General features: G+C 35.5%; 1 protein-coding gene across 2 annotated transcripts in view; it reads right to left on the reverse strand.

Annotated features, from left to right (window-relative positions):
* LOC128238855 (uncharacterized) overlaps positions 1-26,819 on the reverse strand; it is a 45,874-nt gene that overhangs the window by 16,625 nt on the left and 2,430 nt on the right. Inside the window, exons 2-17 of one of the 2 annotated variants that reach the window (XM_052955141.1) lie at positions 25,442-25,515; positions 24,398-24,605; positions 23,742-23,810; positions 22,887-22,961; positions 20,090-20,207; positions 18,621-18,736; positions 16,438-16,654; positions 13,385-13,463; positions 12,257-12,432; positions 11,556-11,632; positions 9,734-9,876; positions 9,167-9,263; positions 8,304-8,511; positions 7,089-7,200; positions 1,314-1,467; positions 576-720 (exon numbers count right to left, since the gene is read on the reverse strand). In XM_052955141.1, coding sequence (XP_052811101.1) covers positions 576-720; positions 1,314-1,467; positions 7,089-7,200; positions 8,304-8,511; positions 9,167-9,263; positions 9,734-9,876; positions 11,556-11,632; positions 12,257-12,432; positions 13,385-13,463; positions 16,438-16,654; positions 18,621-18,736; positions 20,090-20,207; positions 22,887-22,961; positions 23,742-23,810; positions 24,398-24,605; positions 25,442-25,502 — 2,055 coding nt within the window. In that variant the 5' untranslated portion in view covers positions 25,503-25,515. Of the gene's footprint in view, positions 1-575; positions 721-1,313; positions 1,468-7,088; positions 7,201-8,303; positions 8,512-9,166; positions 9,264-9,733; positions 9,877-11,555; positions 11,633-12,256; positions 12,433-13,384; positions 13,464-16,437; positions 16,655-18,620; positions 18,737-20,089; positions 20,208-22,886; positions 22,962-23,741; positions 23,811-24,397; positions 24,606-25,435; positions 25,516-26,819 lie in introns of both variants that reach the window. The other variant, XM_052955140.1, reaches the window with a different exon arrangement.

Here is a 26,819-nt window from a genome sequence, read left to right on the forward strand (position 1 = left end):
ATTTATATGCTAAATATTTTTTCTATGTCTACTGTATTAACTTAATAATACAGGAGGAAATAAAGATTTGATTGACTGATTAATTGACCTCCCTCTAATATATCATATAATTTTAGCGTCACCATGGTATCATTCAAATGAATATTCCATCCAAAATAGTATAATGGTTAATAAATATCAATCAAACATAAAAATAATCTTGATGCTTATATCTAAAATGCACTTTCACATTTTTGCATTCCAATGATATATGGCTTACCTTATTACCTTATTAAGTATAATTCAAATGAGGTTACACCATGCCCCAATTTCTCGAAACTTCTTAAGTCCCTTATAACAGGATTAAGCTAATCTCACTATTTTTGTTGTTCTATAAAATGTGTTATATTTTCTTCTTCAAATTTTTTTAGAAATTATGTAGGAATAATCTATATGATTATCAGAATTAACCATTTTTCATTTATCAAAATCCATTTTCAGTATGTATTTTGGCTTATTGAAATAAGCGACTTAAGCCTGTTAAGCTTAAGAAGTTTCGAGAAATTGGGGCCATAGTTAAAGTGACTGATACAAACCAGAGTAGCTAGTCTGATCCCCGGACATATTCCAACAAGCACTGCAGCCAATGCAAGTTGTCTTAGCGTACTCATATAACCTGACAACAACACAGTGGCCACTAATACAACGCTTCCAACATCTCCCCATTGTACAGCGCTCTGCCTGGAATTCAAATGTTATTTTTATTTTCCTCAATATGCTTGATTAGTTTAAAAGCTGTGTTATTGTATTTAAATAGTCAGATGAAACACGGTGGTCAACATGATAACATTTCAAGATTTTCCCACAATACAATGCATTGCCTGGAAATTAAATATGATTTGTTAGTGTGATAATCTGGATGTGAAATTTGGGGATGAAACAAATTAATGCTAATTGACTTTGTGAAGCAAAACTTAATGACTACAAACAGCTCCCCTTTGTTCAATGCTCTGCCATGGAGTTAGTCATATGACTTGAGGATGCAAAAAATTGCTTATTAAAAGAGTGCAGCTTAACTTAATGTGAATTTAACAAGCCATACAAAAGATCGTTCATCTCCCCATAGTACCATCCTTTGCTTTGCTTTCAAGAATTCAGTTAGGGCTGTTCAAGCAAAAATGTACTGGGGGGTAAGAATGAAATTCTGAAACAGCCCTAATGGCCAAAGTTTAAGTTATTGCAGGATGCCCCAGTCATCTCCAAAGTTTAAGTTTTTGCATGACAGTATCTAGACAAATACACAAGAGCTCAAACTTGAAACAAAATTTACCTACCATGAGAAAGCCATGGTTGGCTGTAAGACCAATATCAGAACTCCCACACTGGCCATAACGGCTCCCAACTGTCGTACAGCAGTGATGTATTCCTGCGACATTTGCAGGGAACCAACCACTACCACAGAGACTCCGCATACCAACACACTCAGGCCTGAAAGGATACCAGATTATTTATAATATGGTTCTAGATTGTCATACAGCAAAGGTACACATTGGAACTCTTGGTACAATTTATGTCACAGAGGTCAGAAAAAAATATTTTTATAACAGCTTCTTCAGTTTGATTCCCTGTCTTGGTAGACCCTTGCTTTAACAAGAGCTGTCGTAAGACAGCGCGCTCGACTACGCCGCTTTGACTTAGAAGTGAATACAATAACAATGTAATATTACCAAGTTTGGTCCATTTATGTCAAACCTAACTGAAATTATTCAGTACATAAGGTGACTTTGATGCTGCCCTCCCATCACCCGAAAAATGACGCAAGTCATTCAAAAAACTTGATTTCCCATTATGAAAATGTGGTAAAGAATATACAAATATGCCTAAATAAAAAAAAAATAAAAAATAAAATAAATAAAAAAAAATAATTCAAGGGCCATATAGTAGTATAGCCCTCCTTGTTTTCCCTTGGTAAAAAACTGGTTAAGAATGTAAAAATGTGCCTGCCAATAGAAATTAAAAAAAATAATATATATATATATATATATTCAAGGGACATAATTTGTATTTAGGGTTAAAATGGAGCTATGTTTCTTGTTGTAAGATGGTCTTAAATAATTTTGAATTTTATTAAGTACAATGAATGATAGGTATAGAAGTCTTTTTACTACAAATCCCAACTTGCCCTTAACTTTTACTTGCCTAAAACTTTATCCTAAGTCAATCAGGGGCCATAACTTGTATTAAGCATATCGAGTTATGTAACCTCATTGGGTGATGATCCTGAACAATTGTGTGAAGTATTACGTCAATTGAATGAAGGGTATAGAAGTTATTAATAAATATCCCAACCTGCCGTAAAACTTTAACCTAAGTTCCATAGTCAATCAGGGGCCATAATATGTATAAACTAGAAATGTGTCCATAGGACACGGATGCCCCCACTTCGATTTTTTGTCACAGAAAATAAGCCATAATGATTATTCAGGATAATCTGCACAAGGGCAAATCCTTTTCAAAAATTAGATCGGATAAGATATTTTTTAAGTATTGTTGGGAAATAAAGGGCCCTAACTCCTAAATGATTAAAGCGATTTCCATGGCTATCGAACTTGATCAAGGTATTATGGTCACAAACATGTGTTAAAAGTTTGGTGAGGATTGGACAAACAGTTTTCAAGAATTAGATCGGAAACAATCTTCGGGACGTATTTTTCAAGTCTTTTTTTGCAAATAAAGGGCCGTAACTCCTAAATGACAAAAGCGATTTCCATGGCTATCGAACTTGATCAAGATATTATGGTCACAATCATGTATGTAAAGTTTGGTGAGGATTGGACACATACTTTTCAAGAATTAGATTGGAAACATATATTTTTGAAGTATTTTTGGCAAAAAAGGGCCGTAACTCCTAAATGACTAAAGCGATTTCCATGACTATCGAACTTGATCAAGATATTATGGTCACAAACATGTGTTTAAAGTTTGGTGAGGATTGGACAAACGGTTTTCAAGAATTAGATCGGAAACAATCTTCGGGACATACGTACGTACAGACAGACAGACGTACGTACGGACAAGGGCAACCCTATATGCCGCCACTTTGTGGGGGCATAAAGATAATATGGAGTAACTAACCTCATTATGTGATGGCTCTGAACAACTGTGTGAAGTATTAAGTCAATTGAATTAATGGTATTGGAGTTTTAAGTGAAAATCCCAACTTGCCCTAAAACTTTAACCTGCCCTAAAACTTTAACCTAAGTCAATCAGGGGCCATAACTTGTATTAAGGATAATATGGAGTTATGTACCCTCAATGTGTGATGGTCCTGAACAACTGTGTGAAGTATTAAGTCAATTGAACAAAGGGTATAGAAGTTATTTATAAATATCCCAACCTGCCGTAAAACTTTAACCTAAGTTTCTTAGTCAATCAGGGGCCATAATCTGTGTAAAGAATTATATGGAGTTATCTAACCTTATCATGTGATGGCCCTGAAACAACTGTGTGAAGTATTAACTCAATTAAATAAAAGGTATTGGACTTATAAGTGAAAATCCCAACTTGCCCTAAAACTTTAACCGGACGCCGACGCTGGGGCGAGTAGTATAGCCCACCTTCGAATAGTCGAGCTAAAAAATGCTGATTAAGGTGACACCAATGTGGACATATGGATTTTCCTCAAGGTACTCATCCGGAGCTCCTCAGGCATTTTTATCGAAAACAACCTCGGATGTATGCCCGTACATCAGTATAAGTAGTTCATAAATTATTGAATTATATCATTAATTAAATTTAGTGTTTTAGCTTGTATTTATTAATCTGAGTTTTAATTGAGTGCCAGTGAAGTGTATTTTGCAAACGTAACCCAGATTACAGAGAGTTTTAAGTCATAAGTTCAACTGCTAAATTAAATCACCAATTCATGAGTATGTTTACCGTCCATATACATCCAAGGTTATTTTCAAAAAAAATGGCCAAAGAGTTCCAAATGCAAGATACTGCGGTTTCCCCTACAATGAAAGTTCGCATTCTCTAATAACACCTTGCAAATCAGTGTGGTTAATCTGACAAATTTTGTAACTGATTATCAATTCAAATTGGACTACCAAAATCGATCATTGAATCGGATATAATCGAAAGTGATATATGACGTTTATTAAAATAATAGCATTTATCGAAAGTGATTTATGACATTAATTAAAATAATAACATTTTATTAAAACCCATGATCTATCAATTGCTGTCGACATTGAGAACAAATCGACAATTATTATATTATCAAACCTAATGATTAGTTTAATGAAGATATCATTGATTTTGCAACTTAATTTTGATGTTATAACTTAATTAACAAGAGATGTTTGTCAAACATTATGCCCCCCCCCCCCCTGAGCGCCATGTTGTCAGGATTATATCGTCAATTGAATGAAATATGCATGGACCGAAATGACAGCTGATTTGTTGCCGTTAAGGCAGTTTTAAGATTATGACCATTAAAGTGTGAGGATAGAGTGTGTTATGACCATGACCTTTGACTCTATGAATTCAAAATCCAGAGTCATCAGCTGGTCACCAGAAACCTAAATGTCGAGTTCGAGGGCCATGGGTGCAGGCATTGTCAAGTTATCACACAGACAAGTTTTTCTCATTCAAGGTCACTGTGACCTTGACCTTTGACCCAATGACCCCTTAAATCATAAGGGGTCATCTACAAGTCAGATGCAACTCCAAGTCAAGTTTGAAGGCCATGGGTTCAGGCATTGTTGAGTTATCACTCGGACAACCTTTTACCATTCAAGATCACTGTGACCTTGACCTTTGGCTCTATGAATCCTAAAATAAATAAGGGTGATCTACTGGTCAGGCTTAACATCCATGTCAAGTTTAATGATCATAGGTTCAGGCATTGTTGAGATATCAGTGGGAGAAGATTTGTTAACTTTTTTGCGTTAAAGGTTACTGTGACATTGACCTTGGCCTGATGACCCCCAAAGTCGATAGGGGTCATCTACTGGGCAGGCCCAACCTTCATGTCAAGTTTGATGACCATACGTGCAGGAATTGTCGAGTTCGCTTTCAAGGTCACTGTGACCTTGACCTTTGACCCCGAAAATCAATAGGGGTCATCTACTGGTCAGGCCCAACCTCCATGTCAAGTTTGAGGGCCATGGGTGCAGGCATTGTTGAGTTATCACTCGGACAACCTTTTATCATTCAAGGTCACTGTGACCTTGACTTTTGGCCCAATGACCCCTAAAATCAATAGGGACCATCTTCTGGCCAGGCCCAACCTCCAAGTCAAGTTTGAGGGCCATGGGTGCAGGCATTGTCGAGTTATCACTCGGATAACCTTTTACCATTCCAGGTCACTGTGACCTTGACCTTTAGCCCAATGACCCCTAAAATCAATAGGGACCATCTTCTGGCCAGGCCCAACCTCCAAGTCAAGTTTGAGGGCCATGGGTGCAGGCATTGTTGAGTTATCACTCGGACAACCTTTTACCATTCCAGGTCACTGTGACCTTGACCTTTGGCCAGATGACCCCCAAAAAACATAGGTGTCATCTCCTGGTCAGGCCAATTCTCCAAGTCAAGTTTGAGGGCCATGGGTGCAGGCATTGTCGAGTTATCACTCGGACAACCTTTTACCATTCAAGGTGACTGTGACCTTGACCTTTGGCCAGATGACCCCCAAAAACAAAAGGGGTCATGTACTGGTCAGGCCCAACCTCCAATTCAATTATGAGGGCCATGGGTGCAGGCATTGTCGAATTATATCTTGGACAACCTTTTACCATTCAAGGTCACTGTGACCTTGACCTTTGGCCGATGACCCCCCAAAACAATAGGGGTCATCTACTGGTCAGGACCAACCTCCAATTCAATTATGAGGGCCATGGGTGCCAGCATTGTTGAGTTATCACTCGGACAACTTTTTACCATTCAAGGTCACTGTGACCTTGACCTTTGACCCGATGAGCCCCAAAAACAATAGGGGTCAGCTACTGGTCAGGCCAAACCTCCAAGTCAAGTTTGAGGGCCATGGGTGCCAGCATTGTTGAGTTATCACTCGGACAACTTTTTACCATTCAAGGTCACTGTGAACTTGACCTTTGACCCGATGAGCCCAAAAACAATAGGGGTCAGCTACTGGTCAGGCCCAACCTCCAAGTCAAGTTTGAGGGCCATGGGTGCAGGCATTGTTGAGTTATCACTCGGACAAGCTTTAAAATTATTTTACCATTAAAGGTCACTGTGACCTTGACCTTTGGCCTGATGACCCCCCAAAACAATAGGGGTCATCTACTGGTCAGACCCAACCTCCATGTCAAGTTTGAGGGCCATGGGTGCAGGCATTGTTGAGTTATCACTAGGACAAGCTTTGGTCTACCGACGGACGGACGGACCGACCGACCGACCGACCGACATACCGACATGCCTGTGCAAAGCAATATACCCCTCTTCTTCGAAGAGGGGCATAATAATCATTTTAAGATGAACAAGAGCACTGCAGAGGCCATTTTCCATCATTATATCAAAGGCACATCTTATGACCAACACTAAATTTTTCTTACAGCTATGACACACTGAAAATGGTAATAACGGGGGGAAAAAGCTAATCAGGAAGAACAACTCATATTTCATCATACAGTGAAATTGTTAATGTTCGAGGGACATGAAATATTTAATCGATCACAATCATCACATTGATTGTTTACTCAAATTATGCACCTTCTCGTTGATTTAACAGTTTGCAAAATTTTAATTGGCATTCAATGGCTTCGCCTATCTATATCTTTGATCAGGGTGCATCTTTTTTATGACCTTAACTTCAAATTAAATTGATAATTGACATAGGTATATGCACTAATTGGCATGTCGGAAAACTTTAGCGAGTGTGACGCAGAAGACGGAAATCATGCGCCCAGCGCGTGGAGATTATGCCCAGCGTGTGGACGATTTAGGACGATCACAGTTTTGGATTTTTTTTTTCAAATATGAAAAACCACAAATTCAAGTACCCACGAAAGTGTAAATTTTCGGAAAACCATGCCAACGAATATAAATTATTTCATAGTATAAAAGACTAGCTCATGAATTTATACCAAGAGTGTCAGTGACAGTTGGCTCCTCCCATAAAACATAGATACACAGCAGACGTAGAAGTGGACTATTCATCACCACAGCAACACACAGACCCAACATCAGGTAAACAACCTACAACAGAAGAGATATAAATACATTAACACTGAACCAAATGTAAAAGAGGTCAGTTCACATAATTATATATGTATGCAGACTGGATAAAACTTCCTGCTCTCATAACATTTTCTTGCCAATGAACTGTACGCGAGTCTTGCTCGTCCTTTAAAAAAATACCAAACTTACAATAGTAAAGATTTTTAAGACACGCGTGCTATCCAATTTCTAAATTACAACAAGTTAAGACCAAAGAAATAAAACCATATCCAATAGTCAAAGCTGTGGGACCACTTTAGATGTCATTCATCGTAGGGCCCGCAGCATTTGGGGTTCAAAGTTACTCATTTGGCAAATATCCCACAAAATGGTGGGAACAAAATTCCCCCTTTGGCATCAAAAATATGTTTCAGTCACACTTGTGGATGTGACGGGGTAAGGCCATAATGCAGCCACTAGGGCGCGGGCAGACCTTTATAAACTGAACAACAAAAACAAATGTGAAATCCACTGTTGGTAGAAAGATAAACAGAAAATAGCCTTGTGGAACAAACATCGAGGTTCCTATCTCATCATTTTAAAAACCCTACTGTTACTTTTTGTCTGATAAAGCGCGGGCAAAAGTAAAAAATAGTTAAAGTCAGAGTAATCAACCTTGCAATCTTATGACAACACCTGATAGGAGACAGACTTTTTAAAGATGCACTCTTATTCCCAAATAAGATTTACCACAATTAATACAATTGTTTTAATATACCAAAAAGGATGAATACTTGTCGAAAACAATGCTTCTTATAAAGGATACCGAAAGAAAGGTGCAGAAAACACAGTATTTCTACCTTATGAGACGATAGTAGATTACAGTAATTCTTTTAGCACTCACCAATCATTTAATATTTTTGAGTTTTCAGCTATTAAATACTTGGTTACAATCTTGTTAAAAGTAATAAATATTTTCCATAAATGCATTGTCTAGTAAGTAGTTAAAGGTTAATCACTCAAAATTTATGCTTGTTATAGATGAGAATGTATTGATTTTGAATTAGAGTGTCACTTTAATATTTTCAACCCTCACACACAAGCTAAAACTCTTTACATTCATAATAAACACAATAAAATACCTCCTTCACGGTTCTATCCAATTTCTCTTCAAGGGAGACCACCCTTATCAAAGCAATAGCCAAAAAGAACAGAGTTATCACTCTGTATGCTGTCAGTGTGTCATCTTGGCCGATTACGCTGTAGATGATGACTACCAAGACCTTACACAGATGTACTGCTGAGCTTAGCGTGTACGTCCAACTTCCCATGCGACCGACTACATGTAACCTGAAACAACATTTTTGAGCCTATGTAAACAGTGTGAAAGAACCAAGGGAGATAACAAATTTACAAAATATTTAATTCAACTATTTCCCTCAATAATGTCCTCGGCATATATTGAATTCGCTATAATATCATTTAAATGCAATCCTTGTATTAATAATGGGCTGATTTTGATTGTTTATTCACCCAAATCACCGAAAAGATGGTACACTTTGAAATTGGAACTCATAAAATATCTCCTAATTTTTCCTCAAACAGTGATGTTATTCAACTGGCATCTATGAGCTGAAAGCATATCGGTGATGGTTTTTTTTTCACTCTAGGCCGCCAATGGAGGTCAAAGAGGATAAAGCCCTCTGCTGCAGAAGCTAAACTGGCTTTTGAGAAGTCCTTTTGAGGGCGCTCTTGACTTTTTAATTAAAAGTATTTTTTATTTATTCTTTCTTGGTCCCTGGAGCCATTAATTCCGTTGAAATCTGACGCCTGGTAATTATTTTCTAGTTTTTTCCCATGCAAACACAGTTTTTGCAGAGAAATTGTTAAAATGCGTTATTTTCTCCTTTTTTTTAACTGCTTAAAATGAATCACTTTTATGCAACTCGAGTTTTATTCCAAGAAAAACAAATTGTATTTGCAGAGAAAGGTGTGAATGCCTTACCTATGCAGTGTGTAGAGTAAGGTGACAGCCGTCATGACCAGGAATGACTGGGAATATAGGTTCTCCTTGTAAAGCATTACTTCACACATAGTGAACACTAAAATAAATTAATTGATTATATTCAGCTTGATAAAGATTGAGCAAAAAACTGTCTCAAGTAAGGTTTTATTTTTATATATTTTTTCTACTCAAAATATTTATTTAATTTTTAATTTTCAATTAGATTTAAAGCAAAATTTCTGTGATGTTAAATGTTAATAAATTAACATAGCTTATTGCCACCAACTTGGCACTAAATCCTGTTTCTGTTCTTATAAGTTTATCAAAGGACAGAATTTCAGATAAATTTAAGCCTACTAGTAAGTAACAGAGTTTTTAAAACATTGCCATCTTTGAAGACTATGCAGATGGTTATGATAAAAACAATCTTGAAAATAATACTCAACTGCACACTCGTGTATGACTAACACACTTACGAAGGGTTCTGTGCAGCATAAAGCCACACGGTTAGTAAACAAAGCACACAGTTGGCCGCAAGTATAAACTAACAGATCTTAGAATACTCACCTACACACTCAAGTGTGACCAATGCACTAAAGAGGTTATCTGAGCCATATGAAGCTGTATAAACACTCAGAAAACATAGCACACAGTTTGCTAACAGTAGAGAATACAAGATCTGGATGTCGAGACCAAACAGCATGTTAAATCTGTATATGGTTAAGGAAAAGACATCAAATTTTTTGTTTAATACTTTGTTAGATTCTGTAAAGCTGTTAAGATGGTGGAGTGTGACCTAGGCGAAAGTTTTAAGATATAAAATGGTAGAGTGTGACCAAGGATATACTGAAGGTATAACAAGAGCTGTCACAGAGACAGCGCGCTCGACTATTAGTGTAAGGATTGAAAAGTTTTGGCGAAAGATGAAATATGAAAGATAGAGTTATCTTACTTGATTAAATAAGAAGGTTAAATGGTTGGGAGCCTGTGTGTAAAGTTTCAATGCAATACATGTATTCGCTGAGGTATTGACTTAAAAGTGGTTACATGCAAAACCGTAAACAGAATTTCTAAGTCTAATAATAAAGGGCAATTATTTTGCATTAAATGCAAACTAGAGTTATTTAACTTGATTAATTTATTAGGTTGGATGGTTGAGTACCATTGTATAAAGTCTCAATGCAATACCTCAAGTAGTTGCTGAGATATTAACCTATGTGGGCTTACACGCAAAACCTTAATCAGAATTTCTAAGTCGAATAATAAAGGGCAACTATTTGCATTAAATGCAAACTAGAGTTATCTAACTAGGTTAATTAAGTAGGTTGGATGGTTAAGTACCATTGTATCAAGTCTCAATGCAATACCTCAAGCAGTTGCTGAGATATTAACCTATGTGTGCTTGCACGCAAAACCTTAACCAGAATTTCTAAGTCAATTAATAAAGGCCTATTATTTGCATTAAATGCAAACTAGAGTTATCTAACTTGGTTAATTAAGTAGGTTGGATGGTTGAGTACCATGGCATTGTATAAAGTCCCAATGCAATACCTCAAGTAGTTGCTGAGATATTAACCTATGTGTGCTTGCACGCAAAACCTTAACCAAGGGGTGACGCCGACACCGACACTTGGGTGAGTAGTACAGCTCTCCTTATTCTTCGAATAGTCGAGCTAAAAACTAAAACTGAGAAAGGTTCATTTTTAGTACTGGTGAATATGGTCAGTATACTTAACTAGAGCTATCGCTGAATGCCATTAATGCCCCCAAACGCCGCCCTTGTATGAAATATTTAGAAATTCCACCGAAAATTGACAATGCTGTAGTAACAGTTATGGTTCATGTCTACTGCACTTCCTTTCATTGTGCTTTAACATTGTACGAAGTTTAATTTTATTCCATCCATTAGTTTTAAGTTATGCTCAAGACATGAAAACTAACAAACGGCAATTACTCTGTAATTAGCGGAAATAGTTATGGCTCTTGTTCACTGCACTTTCTCTCATTGTACTTTAACATTGTATGACGTTCAAACAAATTACATTCAGTAGTTTTCATGTTATGATTCAGACAAGAAAAACTAACAAAGGGCAATAACTCTGTAACTAGTTGCAATAGAGTTATGTTTCTTGTACACTGCACATCTTCTCATTTTGCTTCATCATTGTATGAAGTTTAAATATATTCATTAAGTAAATTCAAAAAAAAAATGCTCCGAAGAAGGAAAATTACAACGGACCAACAAACCAACCAACCGACGGACCACAAGGTGACTCCATTATACTCCCTCAACCTTTGTTTGTCAGCGGTATCAACATGGGAAAGATTCCACACTTAGTTTAGTAACTATGACCTAAAGTAGTAGTTTTTGACCTACAATAAAGGATACACGATCTTCCATGGTAGCCACGTCATCCAGTATCCGAACAGCAGGCAGGGTAAGGGCAGAAGTATCAGGGACGTGCCCTGTAACGGGAAAGTCAGAAGGTACACTCACAACTGAATACATGTAACACACGATGAAAATGCATTGTAAAGGTTAAAGTGACACTCTTATTCAAAATCAATACATACACATGTATAACAAACATAAACTTTGAGTGATAAACATTTAACTATTTACTAAATAATGCATTTAGGGAAAATATTAATTACTGATAACAAGATTTTAACCATGTATCTAATAGCTGAAAACGCACAAATATTAAATAATTTGTGAATGCTTAGATATTTACTGTGATCTTCAATAGTCTAATTAAACTCTGTATCCTTCATAAGAACCATTGTTTTTGACAAGTATTCATCCTTTTAGGAATATTAAAACAATATTATTAATTGTGAAAAATCTTATTTGGGAGTAAGAGTGCATCTTTTAGCTACTGGGTCGATGTCTTGGATACATTTTGAATGCATATGTAATTGCCTGCAATCTGTCATAGAACTTTCATAACAAATAGTGTTGCAATGAAAAGGTAGTTCTAGTGAACAATTTTCATGGTTCCAGATTAAAAATATCATGACTGAAGTACATTTTATATATATTTTCAAAAATCAATAAAATTATTTGACAAAATCCATATTTGTATTCACCTTGAATTTCTTATCACTGAGCAGGGCACCGTACACTCCATATATGGCAATGCCTGCTGGGAGCCAGGGCAGGAAGTGGGAGGTGAGTTGAAACTGTGTCAAGACTGGGTAGACAAAGAGGGTACACACTGCCCCAGCCACCCAGCGACCCCTTACGACATACACATAGGGCCAGCCTAAAATATAAATGCAGCAAATTTGACAACATCTTATTTCAAGGAATGGTTAGATATATTTTATGTAATTAATAAAAATTCTAGTTGTTAAAGCTGTGCTCTCATAGATTGAACGTTTTCGACAACTTTTTTAATTTTTGTCTTGGAACGAGCCAATTTTTGCAAAAATGCATGAAAACCAGTTATATAAGACTGCTGACAAAAAATTAGATTGCAGATTTTTAGATTTCCTTTCAAAATTTGATGTTTTATGCATTTTTCTTCAACTGTTAGTAATGGTTTAAGCCATAAAAACATTAATTTTCGAACGGAAATATGAAAATTTGCATTCTGATCTTTTGTCACCAAGCTTTTATCATTGGTTTGTAGATATTTACGCAAAAATTTGCTCTTTCCAAGACAAAAAATTAAAAAAGTTGTAAAAACGGTATATCTGTGAGAGTTCAGCTTTTACATGGAAACAAGCACTTATATGTTTAATTTCAAAAAGGTGCATCTTCCAATTCGTTTTACCATAATCTTTATAATCAACAGACAGGTTTTAAAACACTGCATACAAGTGAAAGTTGCAATTTGAGGGGTGAAAGCGAAAAGGTCCTATCTGCTTTTTTATTTAATGTCACTTAGAACCTTTTCGCATTCACTGCTTGAAATTAATTGGACATAGAGTTCTTTTAAGAAATGCTGTGCAGACTCACTAAGATGTCTTTCGTGTGTTTTTGGTACTTTTAATAACTAGACAGATCCATGTTCACATTTGATAATATAAAACTCACTTTACATATATGCATATACTCAGATCTGTTGGCTATGGATCATATTTAACATGTGCTCTCAATATGGGCTTTAACACTTAAAATTCATACAATCTCCATCTTAAGTAAGTTATATGTAACATACTAACCTACATACAAGAAGCGTTTTGCAACCTCTCAGATATCAACACACCTACCTGTGAACTCAAACACTGCTCGCAGACTCATCAGTGAAGACAGAAACACGCTGAGAGCCGAAATAAACACAAGTTGTAGCTGGAATATATAAAACTAGAATATATATCATGTAAATATAATTAAAATAAATAATATGTGAGTAAAAGACAAGGCTCAAAACCAGAAACCCCGTTAACTGAATTGGTCGCCTGATGTGAGCACCCTTCATTATTGAACCAAAAATAGTACCAATTTTAATGTTTGATAAAAGGATCACCATTTATTGACCTTACCGTAAATAACTGGGTATAAGACGATAGGGGGTATTAGACGCAGGCACAAAAATCCATGAAATATCTGAGAAAAAACTTTTAATCTATGTTTTGGGTTAAAGGACGCATAGAAAATATGTCAAAATCGTCTGCCAATTTTGCCCACTATGTTTGTTGACAGTGACGTAAAAAAAAAAATTCGTGAAAATAGCAATGGTTATCTTTAAAACCATACAATGATAATGCAAAATATGTTTCATTTTTATTCGTTTCATGTTAGGATAGGCACTGAAAAGTACTTAGTGTGACAATTTGTTTCTGGATGGCACTGAAAAGTACCTTTTATGACTATTTGTAAGATTTCTTTCTGACAGTATATATGGTAAACGATAACCTGTCGAGAATGAAAAGTGAAGTTATGCAATTTTTTTATATTGTACGGATTTGTTCTCAAAATGTCAATACCTACAGAAAAGAATAAAGAACATGGAAAAGTGCGAAAAAACACGACCATTATCGCATCAGTTTGTAGTATTGGTATGTTAAACAGGTCTAAAGGCAGTGCGAATTTTTCACACCTTATCGTACAACTGACAAAAAATATTTTGACAGTGCCCAACTTTCCTTTTTTATATGCATGTTTAAATATTGTTTTATTCAAATTAATATTGAATAATTTTAATCATACAATATTTTTTAAAATTATAAACATCTTACGATATACCGTATCCCGATCTTCAACTGCCGTTTTAACCCGTATACACTCATTTGATATGACGCGAGTAACATCCCTTTCTACATAAATCTAAACAAACTCTCAGCCTGAAATCGACCTCAGAAAAAAAGTTCAAAAGCTTGTTACTGGTTATAAGATGCAGACATTTTTTTACATCGAAATCTTAGGGGATAAAATGCGTCTAATATCCAGTCATATACGGTGCTCTTATAGTCGACAAACATAGTGGACATAAATATGTTGTGTTGAAAATGTTTTTATTTCATTGGTATTATCATTCATTTGAAACTACATTGTCTTCTTAAAGGGACTAGACACCAGATGGTTCCAAAATTGGCAAATACTGTATTTCATCAAAACAAGACTAGACTTGTCCACACCAGCTAGTATGAGGCTGATAATACATCACTTTACATGATTTCTTGTTGCTGGCTCAACTGAGTTGACCCTTTTAAAAATAGCGAATAATGGTTTCCCAGTCTATAGCATGTGAAAAGCCACGTGATTAGTACAGATACATATACTGCAGGGCTTCTAAAAACCGGCAATTTGCCGGTCTGGACTGATTTTGACCAAGCCAGACCGATTTTAGTTTCAAAAAGTGTAAAAAAATCGGTCCAAAATGTTCTCATTTTTTTTATAATTTCAGTCCAAAACGACTAAGTCAGTAAAAATTGTAATACACAAACATTGTTGGGTCATTCACACATTCAAAATTACCCCCAATAAAAGTGTCCTAGTTACCATCAGACCAATGAGACCAGCTGCTTTTTCCGCTACGCTGAACACGCTATAGCCTTTCTGTTAATTAGCAGACGCTTGCAATTGGTCATATCACGTGTATTGGTAGGTCGCAGAAGACACAATTAAACAAACTATGTGTTAATAATGTGCTTGCAGCTATCTTGATTGAGTGTTAAAATCGGTCCATATTTTCACATGGCAATATGCTATGTTGTCGTCGATCATTACATGACATATCCGTTTGTTGATTACCAAACTGTTAAATTAAAAGTATAATACAGTAGCATTGCTGGTTTATAACGGTTTAAAGATAAATGCAAATGTCATTGTTAATCCACGAAAGCATTAAAAATCCGAATTAATTAGCCTAGTCATATAGCGGATATCAACAGCGACAGGCTTGATTAACTACAAAGTCTGAGAGCTGAGCGCCCAGCTTACTTTATTTTAATTCGCAGTAATGAAATATTCATCGTCGATATCAAATTTATAGCTTGAAGCCCTGATTATAAATCTAGATATATATATTACTTTTAAGATAATCAGTTGAATATTGACCCACTGTAAAAGCATTCAGCAAATAAATCATAATACTGTTTCACTTTTTGTCGTCTAACCTCTTCCCGCCGGCTGAAGTAAATTACGATCGAGTCATTCTTGTTAAACCGCCGCAGAAGTCAATGAGGATCTCATTTGAATTAAACTTGTATCAATGACTATCTAAATTGGCTATGATGGCTCTAGAGCCCACTTACGAAATGCCACATCGCGAAAAGATATTGGCAGAATACACGTCGAGAAAATGTGTGACATTTCTATCTTATCGGACTTTTGAACAGGTCTATCTTATTTTTTTTAGGGGGGGGGGGGGGGGGGCATTTTTTTTTTTGGGGGGGGGGGGTTGTTGCCGGGTCCGTACAGATTGAGGTTCCAGACTTTAAGAAGCCCTTAACTGAAATTTATGTGGTAGACAGACCCAGTAATTTTTTTAACTTGCAAAATGCACAAAAACTTCACAAGATACATGTGTTGTTAGCAATGGGATACATCAGTTATTAAGATTATAAGCATTGTACACAACTTCACAACTATATTAATTTTATGGTCGTTTTAAACACTTTTGTTTTTTTCTTGCCATTGTATCATTTAGTGCCCAGTCCCTTTAATGGGAAATGATTATAGAGAACTTCAGAAGGGATGATGCTTGCCTAATATGATTCGCGAGTAAAATCACGCTTTTAGACTTTGCAAAAAAAATAAAAATATTTGTCTTCTGGGAAAATAACTATAATATTATTGTCAAGTTGAATATTCCCCTCACCATAACATTGAGGGAAAACAGCTGCCGTAGTGGATTGTTGATAACATTGAGAGCTATGTAAAGAAGCGTTGGTGCAGTAGAGTAGACGATTGCCATTAAAAGGGAGACAACTTCGGGGACCACATTTAAGTCATCTAGTTCTTTAGAGTCTTCTGCCTTGTTGTCAAGAATGAACGATGATGAATGGGGTGTGATAAACAGCTGTAAGTAGACGAATCTGAAAGAAAAAAATGAAATCGTTTGTCAATAGCAGAATTAGAAAGGTAATAAAGACTGTAATCAAAGAAAGAATTTGAATTACTAGGTGTAAATGATATGTGAAATGTTAAAGGGTAACTATTTCATAGTTTGTAAAATGCACTTATTACAAAAAATGTGTGGCAAATAACTAGAGTGTTAAAACTAAGATACAGACAGCTGGAACCCTTTAGAAAATGTTGGTATTTGATTTTATATTGTCTTTGAAGACCACAATTTTGAAAAACGTTAGAAACATGTAATGTTGTAGCATGATTTGATGACGAACATTATCACGTGATGCTACCAATGTATTCCATAAAGGTTAAAAGATCCATCATTTATTTTATAAGACCTTGTGACAGAGTCACTTTAAAGTGAAAAGAAAAACAACTTTCAGCTTTTCCCTGAGGTTTCAAGACAACAGGGGCCATATTCAATATTGTTCTTATCTTTGTCCTTAGACACGGCTCAGAGATTCCATTCAGTCCATCGGCCAGTTAGTTTTTCAGTCCAATCAAAATACAACTTTAGTGAAATCTTAGAAGGCTATTGAATACAGCCCTAGCACTTTAAGTCTCCATTGGGGATGATTACGTTGAATATTCAAGCTGAACCAAGGGGACTTGCACAGATCTGGATGGACTATTTAATTATTGTTACACAAGCAGTTTTTAAGCTCTAAATTAATATCTTGTTCTGCAGCACACAGATTGACCGTTTGAACTTTTTTATTTTTTGTTTTGGAATGTGCCAATTTTGGCATTAATGTCTGGAAACCAGTGATTTAAGACTGCTGACAAGAGATCATATCACAGTGTTTCATATTTACGTCGAAAATTAATTACTTATGGCTAAAAGCGTTACTATCATCTAAGAAAAATGATTTTGTTTGCAGTATTCCAAACAATTAAGACCTGTTTTTTTTGTGAGTTATCTTATATGACTGGAGACATTGACATTGAAAACATTCTGAGACAAAACCTTTTTCTTTAAAACTGTCAATCTGTGAGAGAAAAGCTTAAATTCAGTGGGGTGCAGCTAATGTGCCCAAATAGACCTTACAAACTCTATTCCCACACCCTTATAGAGGCAGAATCAGCTTTATATCAATGGCATACATGTGATAATGTCCTGGACGTCCGGGATTATCCCGGAAATCGTATCTCTGTCATTGAGTCACGGAGGGTGCATGATTGTCCCGGAAAGTCATAAAAAAAAAAGAAAAAAAAAATCGCGCAATCTTAATTTTACCAGTGTAAGTCAGCGATTTTGCCTGTCCAGGACACTGGTTGTAAAACACAGGACATGTCGACACTAATCCGTTAATTGGTACGTGTGTCGTCGAGGTCATCTTCAAACAACCGATAATTGATCTATTGTTGTGCTTAACAAGTCGGGGAGGGTTTTTGTATACAAATTCATTGTTTTCATATGGATTTGTTTGGTCTTATGATTGACGTGACAGACACGTCTCTATCAAAATTATATGCATCTCCAAACGGAAAAAAGCCCATCGACTGGAAAATCTTCTTGATCGTTTGGAAAATATTGTGTTTCATAAATTGCAAACGTTTTAAATGTGATGAAAAAGTGCCCCTAGTATGCGTTGACATTACGACGAGTGTCCCAGAATCGACCCAAGAAATTATCACATGTATGATCAATGGTAAGTTAGTTTAGCAATCACTAATGATCATAAAACACGTACATAGGTCCACCACAGGGGTTGCCCTAACCTTTTTTATTTGACAAAAATAGGCGTTGTCAGCATTTAAATTAAAAAATACTGGACCACATGCTTTTCTGTTTACAAGATACAAGAAAATTTATTTCCCGTCGGATATACATAAATTACAACACTTGCTCGCAGAGCTACTTTCCAACAAAAATGTATGAAGAATAAAAGCCCACTGATTTTTATGAGGCCATGTATGTGCACATACCCAATGGTTATAAACACGTATGGCAGAAGAGGCCATGGCACGAGGGCTGAGCACGTCCACGTCAGAAGAATGATGCAGCACCATGGGTAGAGGGAAAATAGTAGCTTCTCAATCATCTGTGTAGGGAAATGAGATAAATATGTTACATGGGCTGCAAAAACAGGCCCTATAGTAGTAAAACAATCTTTAACAATTTTGTACCGTATTATGCCTTATAAGCAGGCACTGCTCCAATATTCTGAAGTACCGTACATCTTTTTGAAAAATATCCCTAATTAAATTGTGTGTAACATGTTCATTTTGTATTTAAACCGAATCACATGAATTTATCTCCTCCAATTTCGATCACTTGACTGTGTGCACAGGATTTCTCATTTTTGCTGATAATGACACAAATCTCAATATTCAGGAATTATTGAATCTGTCATAATGATCTTGAAAATAGAATACATCTTAAGTTGGTGCTAAGGGGAGTTGCCATTGGGCCAACTGTTCAGAACTTTGTTAATGTTAACAACATTGTTAACTTGCTAACTGCTCTGAATATTATGGACACACTAGTGACCTGCAGTGTTCATAACATGATTTGATACTGGCTAAAATTTACAAACATTCAATTCATACAATGATGCATAAATAGATACTTGTACTTATGTTATTTAGTGTGGAATTATTTTGTAACAAGAGCTCTGCAGAGCAAACCCAATGCTCATCTGGATTTTTTTCATTCAAACAAGGGACATAACTCAAAAATCATTTAAGCCAGAGTTATTTGCCAGTCAATACTAAGTTTGATTTGAATACCTTGAAGTGTTTAAAGAGACAAGACACCAGATGGTACCGAAATTGGCAAATATTACAGTATTTCCTCAAAACCAGTCTAAAATTGTCAATACAAGCTAGTATGAGGCTGATTATAAACATCATGTTACATGATTAAAATAATATTTCAGCGCTGTTTCAGCTGAATTTACCCGTTTGAAAATAGCGCATTTTGGTTTCCCAGTTTAAAGTGTGTATATTTAGCATGTGAAGTCACTTGATGAGTACAGATACATATACCCAAGCTATTTTTAAATCTACTGGTATTTATGTGGTAGACAAACACAGTAAATTTCTAATTGCAAAAATACTCAAAAACAGCAAAAGATATCTGTAGTAAGCGATGTGATACATCAGTAAGTAAGACATGTTTTTGACAAATTTCTTTTTTTCTTGCAATGGTATCATCTGGTGTCTAGTCCCTTTAAGAGTATATGGCCAAGGTACAAGTATAAGCATGACAACACAGATGCCTCTGACAGGGATGAAACAAAGGCTAGGATAATACCTTCTTCCAAAAACAGGCGAGCTAAAAAGATAATAGAAGTTGAAAGTCTATCTACAAAAAAATTCCCAATTGTTCATAATTCCCTGGTCAATGGATTGCAAACCTCCTACCCTAAAGTAGGGTGAGTGCCCTGACTTACCAAAGCTAGCTTGAGTTCATACTTCCGTATGTATGTAAACTGCAATGCTATAAGCCCGCCAGTCAGAATAACGTACAAGTTCACGACTCCGATTAGGAAGATATTGAAGAGCGACAGCCTGCAACAGTAGATAATGTGTATACATGTATTCTTCATAAATTGTTCGACATCAAAACAATATACTACATACTATTTTAAGTTTGTTTTAGCTTCAGAAGAAGACTTGACGATATGAAAAGTGTTGGAGTCAGTTTCCAAGGTAAAAACCCAGTTCTGGCCTTAAATTTCTCTAAGTAGATCATAAGTCCCTTATAAAAGGATAAAGCTAATCCCACTGTTTTTTTTAATGTTTTGTGTAATATTACCCCGGTAAGAGTTTTTGAACTTTAAAGAAATTTATCTTTATAAAATTCACAATGAAATATTTTTTATTCAGTAAAATTAAGATTATACATGTAAGAATTTGGCTCAATGAAATCAGCTAATAATGATTAAGAGTTTTCGAGAAGTTTGGGGCCTGGCATAAATTTTGATATGTCACAGTAAGGTGCCCCTTTAGAGGCTAGTTACACAGTACCTACTTAGTGAGAGATGTATATCTAAACATAGGGTTTCGAAAAAGTTTTAAAAAGGGCAGGGTGCTGTAGGAAAGGGACAGGGTTTGAGGGAGAAAGAGCACATTGTCTCATGTCATAAAGAACTTAGAACATAATGAATTTGACAGAAAATCATCGAAATTGTGTTTAATTGAAGTAATGTCATGTTTCAACTACCAAATTTGTGAAGGCTGTTTATATTCATAATCCCATTATGAGTTTAGAACAAAACAAAAGCAATATTTTATTATCTAAAGCATTTAATTTTTTGAAGGCAAGGGTGCCTATGCTGGTCTCAATGAGGGCAAAAGGGTGCTACCAAAGGAGAGGGTGCAGCACCCTTTTAAAATTCTTTAGCCAAAGCCCTTTATACAACTAGACAACTTAACATTTCAAATAAACATTTCACTCTTTGCGCAAAAACTGCCTCTAAAACTTGCTTTCTCTGGAAACTAGACACATATAATGCACCAGTCAATTGTAACCATGGCCCTGCCAGGTTCGGGGGTATACCAGGGATAGCCGGGGAAATGGCCGTGTTTTTACTTTCCAGGTGGCCCCGCAGGGTGGCCGCGGGGGTTTTGTCTTAGCGCCAAATTTAGCGGAGATTGGGCCTTATATAGAGTCTCTGGGGTGCAGGGGCATTTGGACGGGATTTTACCATCAGTTCGTCTCCGCAGGGCGGTGATTTAACGCGGGGTTGGCTGGACCGAAAGTCAAAGTCCCTGCTATTCCCCGGACCTAGGGGGGCCGTGGTTACAATTGACTGGTGCATGACATTTATTCCATGTAGGTTTAAATTCAAACATTTAACCACAAACACATAAAGAAAGTTATTACTTAGAATTCAATGCAGTTGAGTTTATCACCTGATAACAGCAAACATCATTTAAGAAGTAGAACAACAATATATTGATGTAAAGAGCGGGGTTGGTGGTGGGGGGGATCCTTGGCTTTAGTAGTTTATTTCTGTCGCAATAATCACGGACAAGTCATTATGTGAAAAAACACTGTCAACACATTTCATGACAAGTGGGTATAAACTACTGATATTTTTTCAATGTAAAATTTATCTAACGCTGCCACCAACATGCAAGAGTTATAGTGACCTACATAATTATGTTATACAGTTGAACACTGTTAATCCGAAATAGTAGGGACCCAACAAATTACTTCGGCATAGTGGTGTTTCTGTTTAAGAATTTTCCGCAAATGACAGCGTTCGCGAATTATAGATGACGTGAAATACTAAGTCGTGGAGATTGCAATGTCGGTTACACGTTACCAATACAATACACTCGGTTTGAGTTATCTTTCGTATACAAAATTAATTGTTGATCTAGTGTTTAATAATTGACAAATAATCGTTTTTATACTTCTTTATTAAAACGACATAAAATATTTAAAACAAAATGACAGCACATGTATGCAATCGGATTGTTTGGTAGCGGGTTGAGCGAGCAATGCGGCAATGGAATCAGATGAGATAGACATTTTCGAATGATATTCAGATTGTGTTAACCAGAAATTAAATACACACTACATCACCTAGAAGAATCGCTCATTTTCTGACATCGATGTTTGTAATATACGCATGCTCAATGCCATTCTTAAACACCCGCTAATTGTGCTCCATTGTCACCTCAAGCCGATGCCTGATTGGTTTCGCAGTAAGGTGTGAAAAAACTTTGACACGATTCAGTTCGAAATAAGAATTGATAAATAGGTGTGAAAAACCAAATCTTCGGGACCGTAATATTTACTTCAGAATAGCGATTATTTCGGAATAGCGATTTCGGAATAAATACCAAAAATTTGGTTAAACAAAGAAAGAGTAAAATCGGGACCGTAAAATAATTTCGATTTAGCGATAATTTCGGATAAATGGTGTTCTGAATAGCGGTGTTCAACTATATGTTGCTTTTTAGGCCAAACTAAGGGGCCATCATATCGATAAGTGTTAAACAAAATATCGTAAGACCAGGAAATTCAGTTGCATACTTGAGTAATGCCAGAAATCAAATTCAAATTTGAACTTGCAAATATTTATGTAAACATAGTGCACATTTTCAGCCAAGCTATTTGTTTTGAAATGTATCTCGTTACAACCAAGAATACAGGATTCAAAAAATTGATATTATGAAAAGCTATTTCGACCTCTAGGATGACCTCTAAAAGAATATAAAGTATGAGTTACATACCAGAGAAGTGGCAGAATCGAGAAGATGGTGAATGCATGGCAACATATGAACAATAAGGTGAACAGGATCGCACATCTGAAATGTAAAGATCGAGTGTCTGAAATAACAGAATTTTTCTTCAAGAAACTCACGTAGGGCACTGCTAGTTTATATCTCACAGACATTTGAGATGTTTCTGAGTGTATTGTATCTTCCTTATGAAGGCTATCTTGACATCAAATATATATATATATATATTGTTATTCTGACATCAAATCTTACTTCCAATCTTTCACACAATTTGCTAAATAATAATACAATATATAATATTTTTTTACCTTGTTCAGAGAGATTCAATCAAGCACTATACAATTATTGAAATGCAGAGTTAAATATAAAAATATATATGAGAAATTTAATCACTAAATTCTGTTTTGGGAATAAAAATTCCATCACTAACATGCCAAAATGGGAAATTTTGTTGCATTTTTTGGGAGGTTGGTGCAGTTGCTTATCACCTATGTAACCCGGGTTTGATTCCCTGCCTGGGGGCATGTGAGTTTGGTTTGTGGTCACCAAGTCGGACATGTGGATTTTCTCTGGGTACTTCGGTTTCCCAAATAACACAAGACCACACTCTCTCATAACATTGTGCACAAGAGAGTGATAAAAATAATTTGCAATAACTTGTTTCACAATTGTTGTAAAAATCAATAAATTTAAACAAAAATAGCAAATTCTGCAATATTTTAAAGAATGTTGCCATTGGAAACGAGTCACAATATTTCACCCTTGGGATTACCTTTAACAAATCAAAAGTCTGTTCATCTCCATGCAATATAAATGCATATAATGTCAGATTCGCTCTAAAATTACCTCTTCTTTTCACCTTTTGGGTCTAAAATCACAATAATTCCTGCACCAAAGCTTGCTGCCATCAGAAACCTAGCAAAAAAAGAATGTAATATCAGATTTTCGGTTTAATAACCTCTTCTTTTCACCTTTTAGGTCGTAAATCACAATAATTCCCTCAATGAAGCTGGCTGCCATAAAAAACTAGCAAAAAAAGAGTAACATGTAAATGTCTAGACATTATTCTACAGAATTTCATCACATGAAAGTTATTTACATTGCCATGTGGCATAATAATTAAACTTATTTTCATTACATCTGAATACTAACAAAAAAGCAAACATATATACAAATTTATGTCTTTAGTCTTTAAGTAATAAGTTTTATGATGGATCACAAGTGATACAATGGCCTATTCGAAATTGTGTTATAAAAACATTTACCCTTTTTTAGGTAATAAGCATAAGATTTCAAGAAAATCATTGACATAAATTTTCCTCTTATACTTTAAAATACATGCACAAGAATGAACATGCTTACCAAATTTCATTTGAATGTGTAAAAAATTAATTCCAAAGTTTGGTCCAAAGTAAATTTTTCCACAATGCAAAATAATAACAAAAATGCTGACAATACTGTTGCTATCGAAATACAGACACATAAACACAGACAATACATACAGCTCTCCAACTAGAGTCAACACCATAATCGCACATGGCAGAGAGACGATCACCATCTTGCGATTATATCGGAATGGTCCCGGGTCTTTAACAATCTTCCGCTCATCAGGAAACTCGTCGTTATCCTCTCGGTCCCCGCCGTAATTGCTGTCATCATCGTCATAGTCTTCATCGGTACTGTATGTGATGTCATCTAGATCCTCAATGCCTAAAATGGGCAAAAATGTTTATTTTTAATTGTTTATATTCCTAGCTATTTTGCGATGTTGACTCATACCCGTCAAATTGGGAATGCAGATACTACTTACTGGGAAAGAAACTTAAATGTTACAATAAATTTAAGGTATAAAAACAAGACATCTATTGGTCAAGTCAATTAATCAATGCATAACATTTGATCTTGACTGTGAAAATTAAAAAAAAAACGCTGTTTAAACATAGTGGGCCAAACTCTTTACAAATGTTTAACTTTTAATTTTTGAATTCATATTGGGAAAAATAATTACTTTATATTAAAATTGGGAACAAAGCCAAATAAGAGCGACTAATAAGATTGGAGAGAAAAATTCTGTTATTTTGCTAAAGCGCAGTTTTGGAGACAATTTTATGCTGATAAGAACAATGCTTGAGTCTGTGTCCTTTACTTAAGAGGTCATAAGCCCTTTGTTAAGGTCAAACAAACAACCTCTTGAGTGAGCCTACCACTAGTAACAGATCAATCTCAATCAATTGAATGTTATATCAGGGAATAAGGATAAGAACATATAACATAACATCATGCATTAGGTGATGCCAATGCTCTCCTGTTTATAAATGGGCATAACTCAACAATTATTTCAGCTAGAGTTATGCAACTTGCAGCACAGGAAATTTTATAACTTTTAAAGGTTATCGAGTTATGCCAAAGGTTATCGTTTGCACAACATCAACATCACAAAGGCTGTGATAATATTTCAAATATTCTTCTTCAAAAAAAACTCCAGATAAGTTAATAAAATGGCCTGATATTTTGCAGATACAAAACTCATTTTTATTTACCGATACCTGGAAGATCATCGTATTGATGCCCTGTTCGACGAACTAAATCAGTATTCCCAGTCTCCATTTTGTAACAAGTTCTGAAAGAAAAGAATGCTAGATTACAAGTATATTACAAAATAAATCAAGTATATATAGGATTAACAATAATAACTGAAGATTTAATGAGAAACAATGCTTTTTTCCCATTTAATAGGATTCCTACACAAGGCCAATATCAATAAATAGCTAGATTTTCATCCGAATAGGGGCAGGGGGATGACTTTTTTTTTTTCTTTTTCTTATATATATGACTGTTTCACCGTGTGCATGATCTTTCTTATCGCATACAGGACCATATACATGATTGTGTTTCCAGATGAGCCACAAAGATGATCATAAAAATCTTCTTCTTTACATGTGAATCTTATACATCAACACTGTAGGTATGAATAAACGTTGTTCGTGTAAAGTGAATGATTGCTACGCAATTACAGACCATAGTTCAACATTTTTATTGTAGTCAATAAAATTGAAGAGGGCGGTAGAAAACAGGGGGCAGGCTGGGACGAAAATCTGGCAATTAATTTATGTCCCGACCCCTTAGCATGATAAGGCATGTCAAAGAAACTGGTAGTTTTCAGCTCAAAAGTGTGTTCCGGACCATCATGAAATACATGGAAATCATGCCTCAATAAAACATTTCAAGGGTTTCAGGCTCGAGCTAGTTTTGACCACACACAATTCATATTTGATTATAACGCAGGCGCATTTATAGATACATGTGTGAGAATCCAGCATTATATATTGTCCATATCCGTATGTATACATGTATTATGCTCTTCCGTCTTCAAAAATACATTTTCAGTTTAACAGACATAGTTCTTAGTACACAAATGCATCTAAATATCCTGCCTGTATTTCAAATTTAAGCATATTGTGATCAGTTTGTGTGATATATTTGCAAGTGCTTTGAAGCTATATTTTAATGTTTACATTAACTTCACTGTATTAACTATTACCAAGTACATATATAGTGTGTGTTGTATGATCTGCCTAAACATCAATGAATCAGTCATGATGGTGGTGACAATGGTGATGAGTAGTCTTCATTTTCATATGAATACAATTTGTTTAAAGGTAATGAATTTAAAATAGACTTCAATTCTAAAGGTTTAACATTGTTAATAACAGTCAGTCAAAGTATTTTTGTACTTTTAGATTAAATACTTTTAATGTTCTCCAAGTGTTTTTATATATACTTTCTTGAGTTTCTTGGAACATAATTTGCCTAAAATACAAATGCTCCTTTGCCTTTACCAAGGCTTTAGTCTCAAAAAACTTCATAATATGCTATTTGTCTTAATGCGGCGGTCTTAAATGGGGTTTTAACCCTTTACTTCAT

Source organism: Mya arenaria, chromosome 6, assembly GCF_026914265.1.
Source record: "Mya arenaria isolate MELC-2E11 chromosome 6, ASM2691426v1".
NCBI classification, from domain to species: domain Eukaryota; kingdom Metazoa; phylum Mollusca; class Bivalvia; order Myida; family Myidae; genus Mya; species Mya arenaria.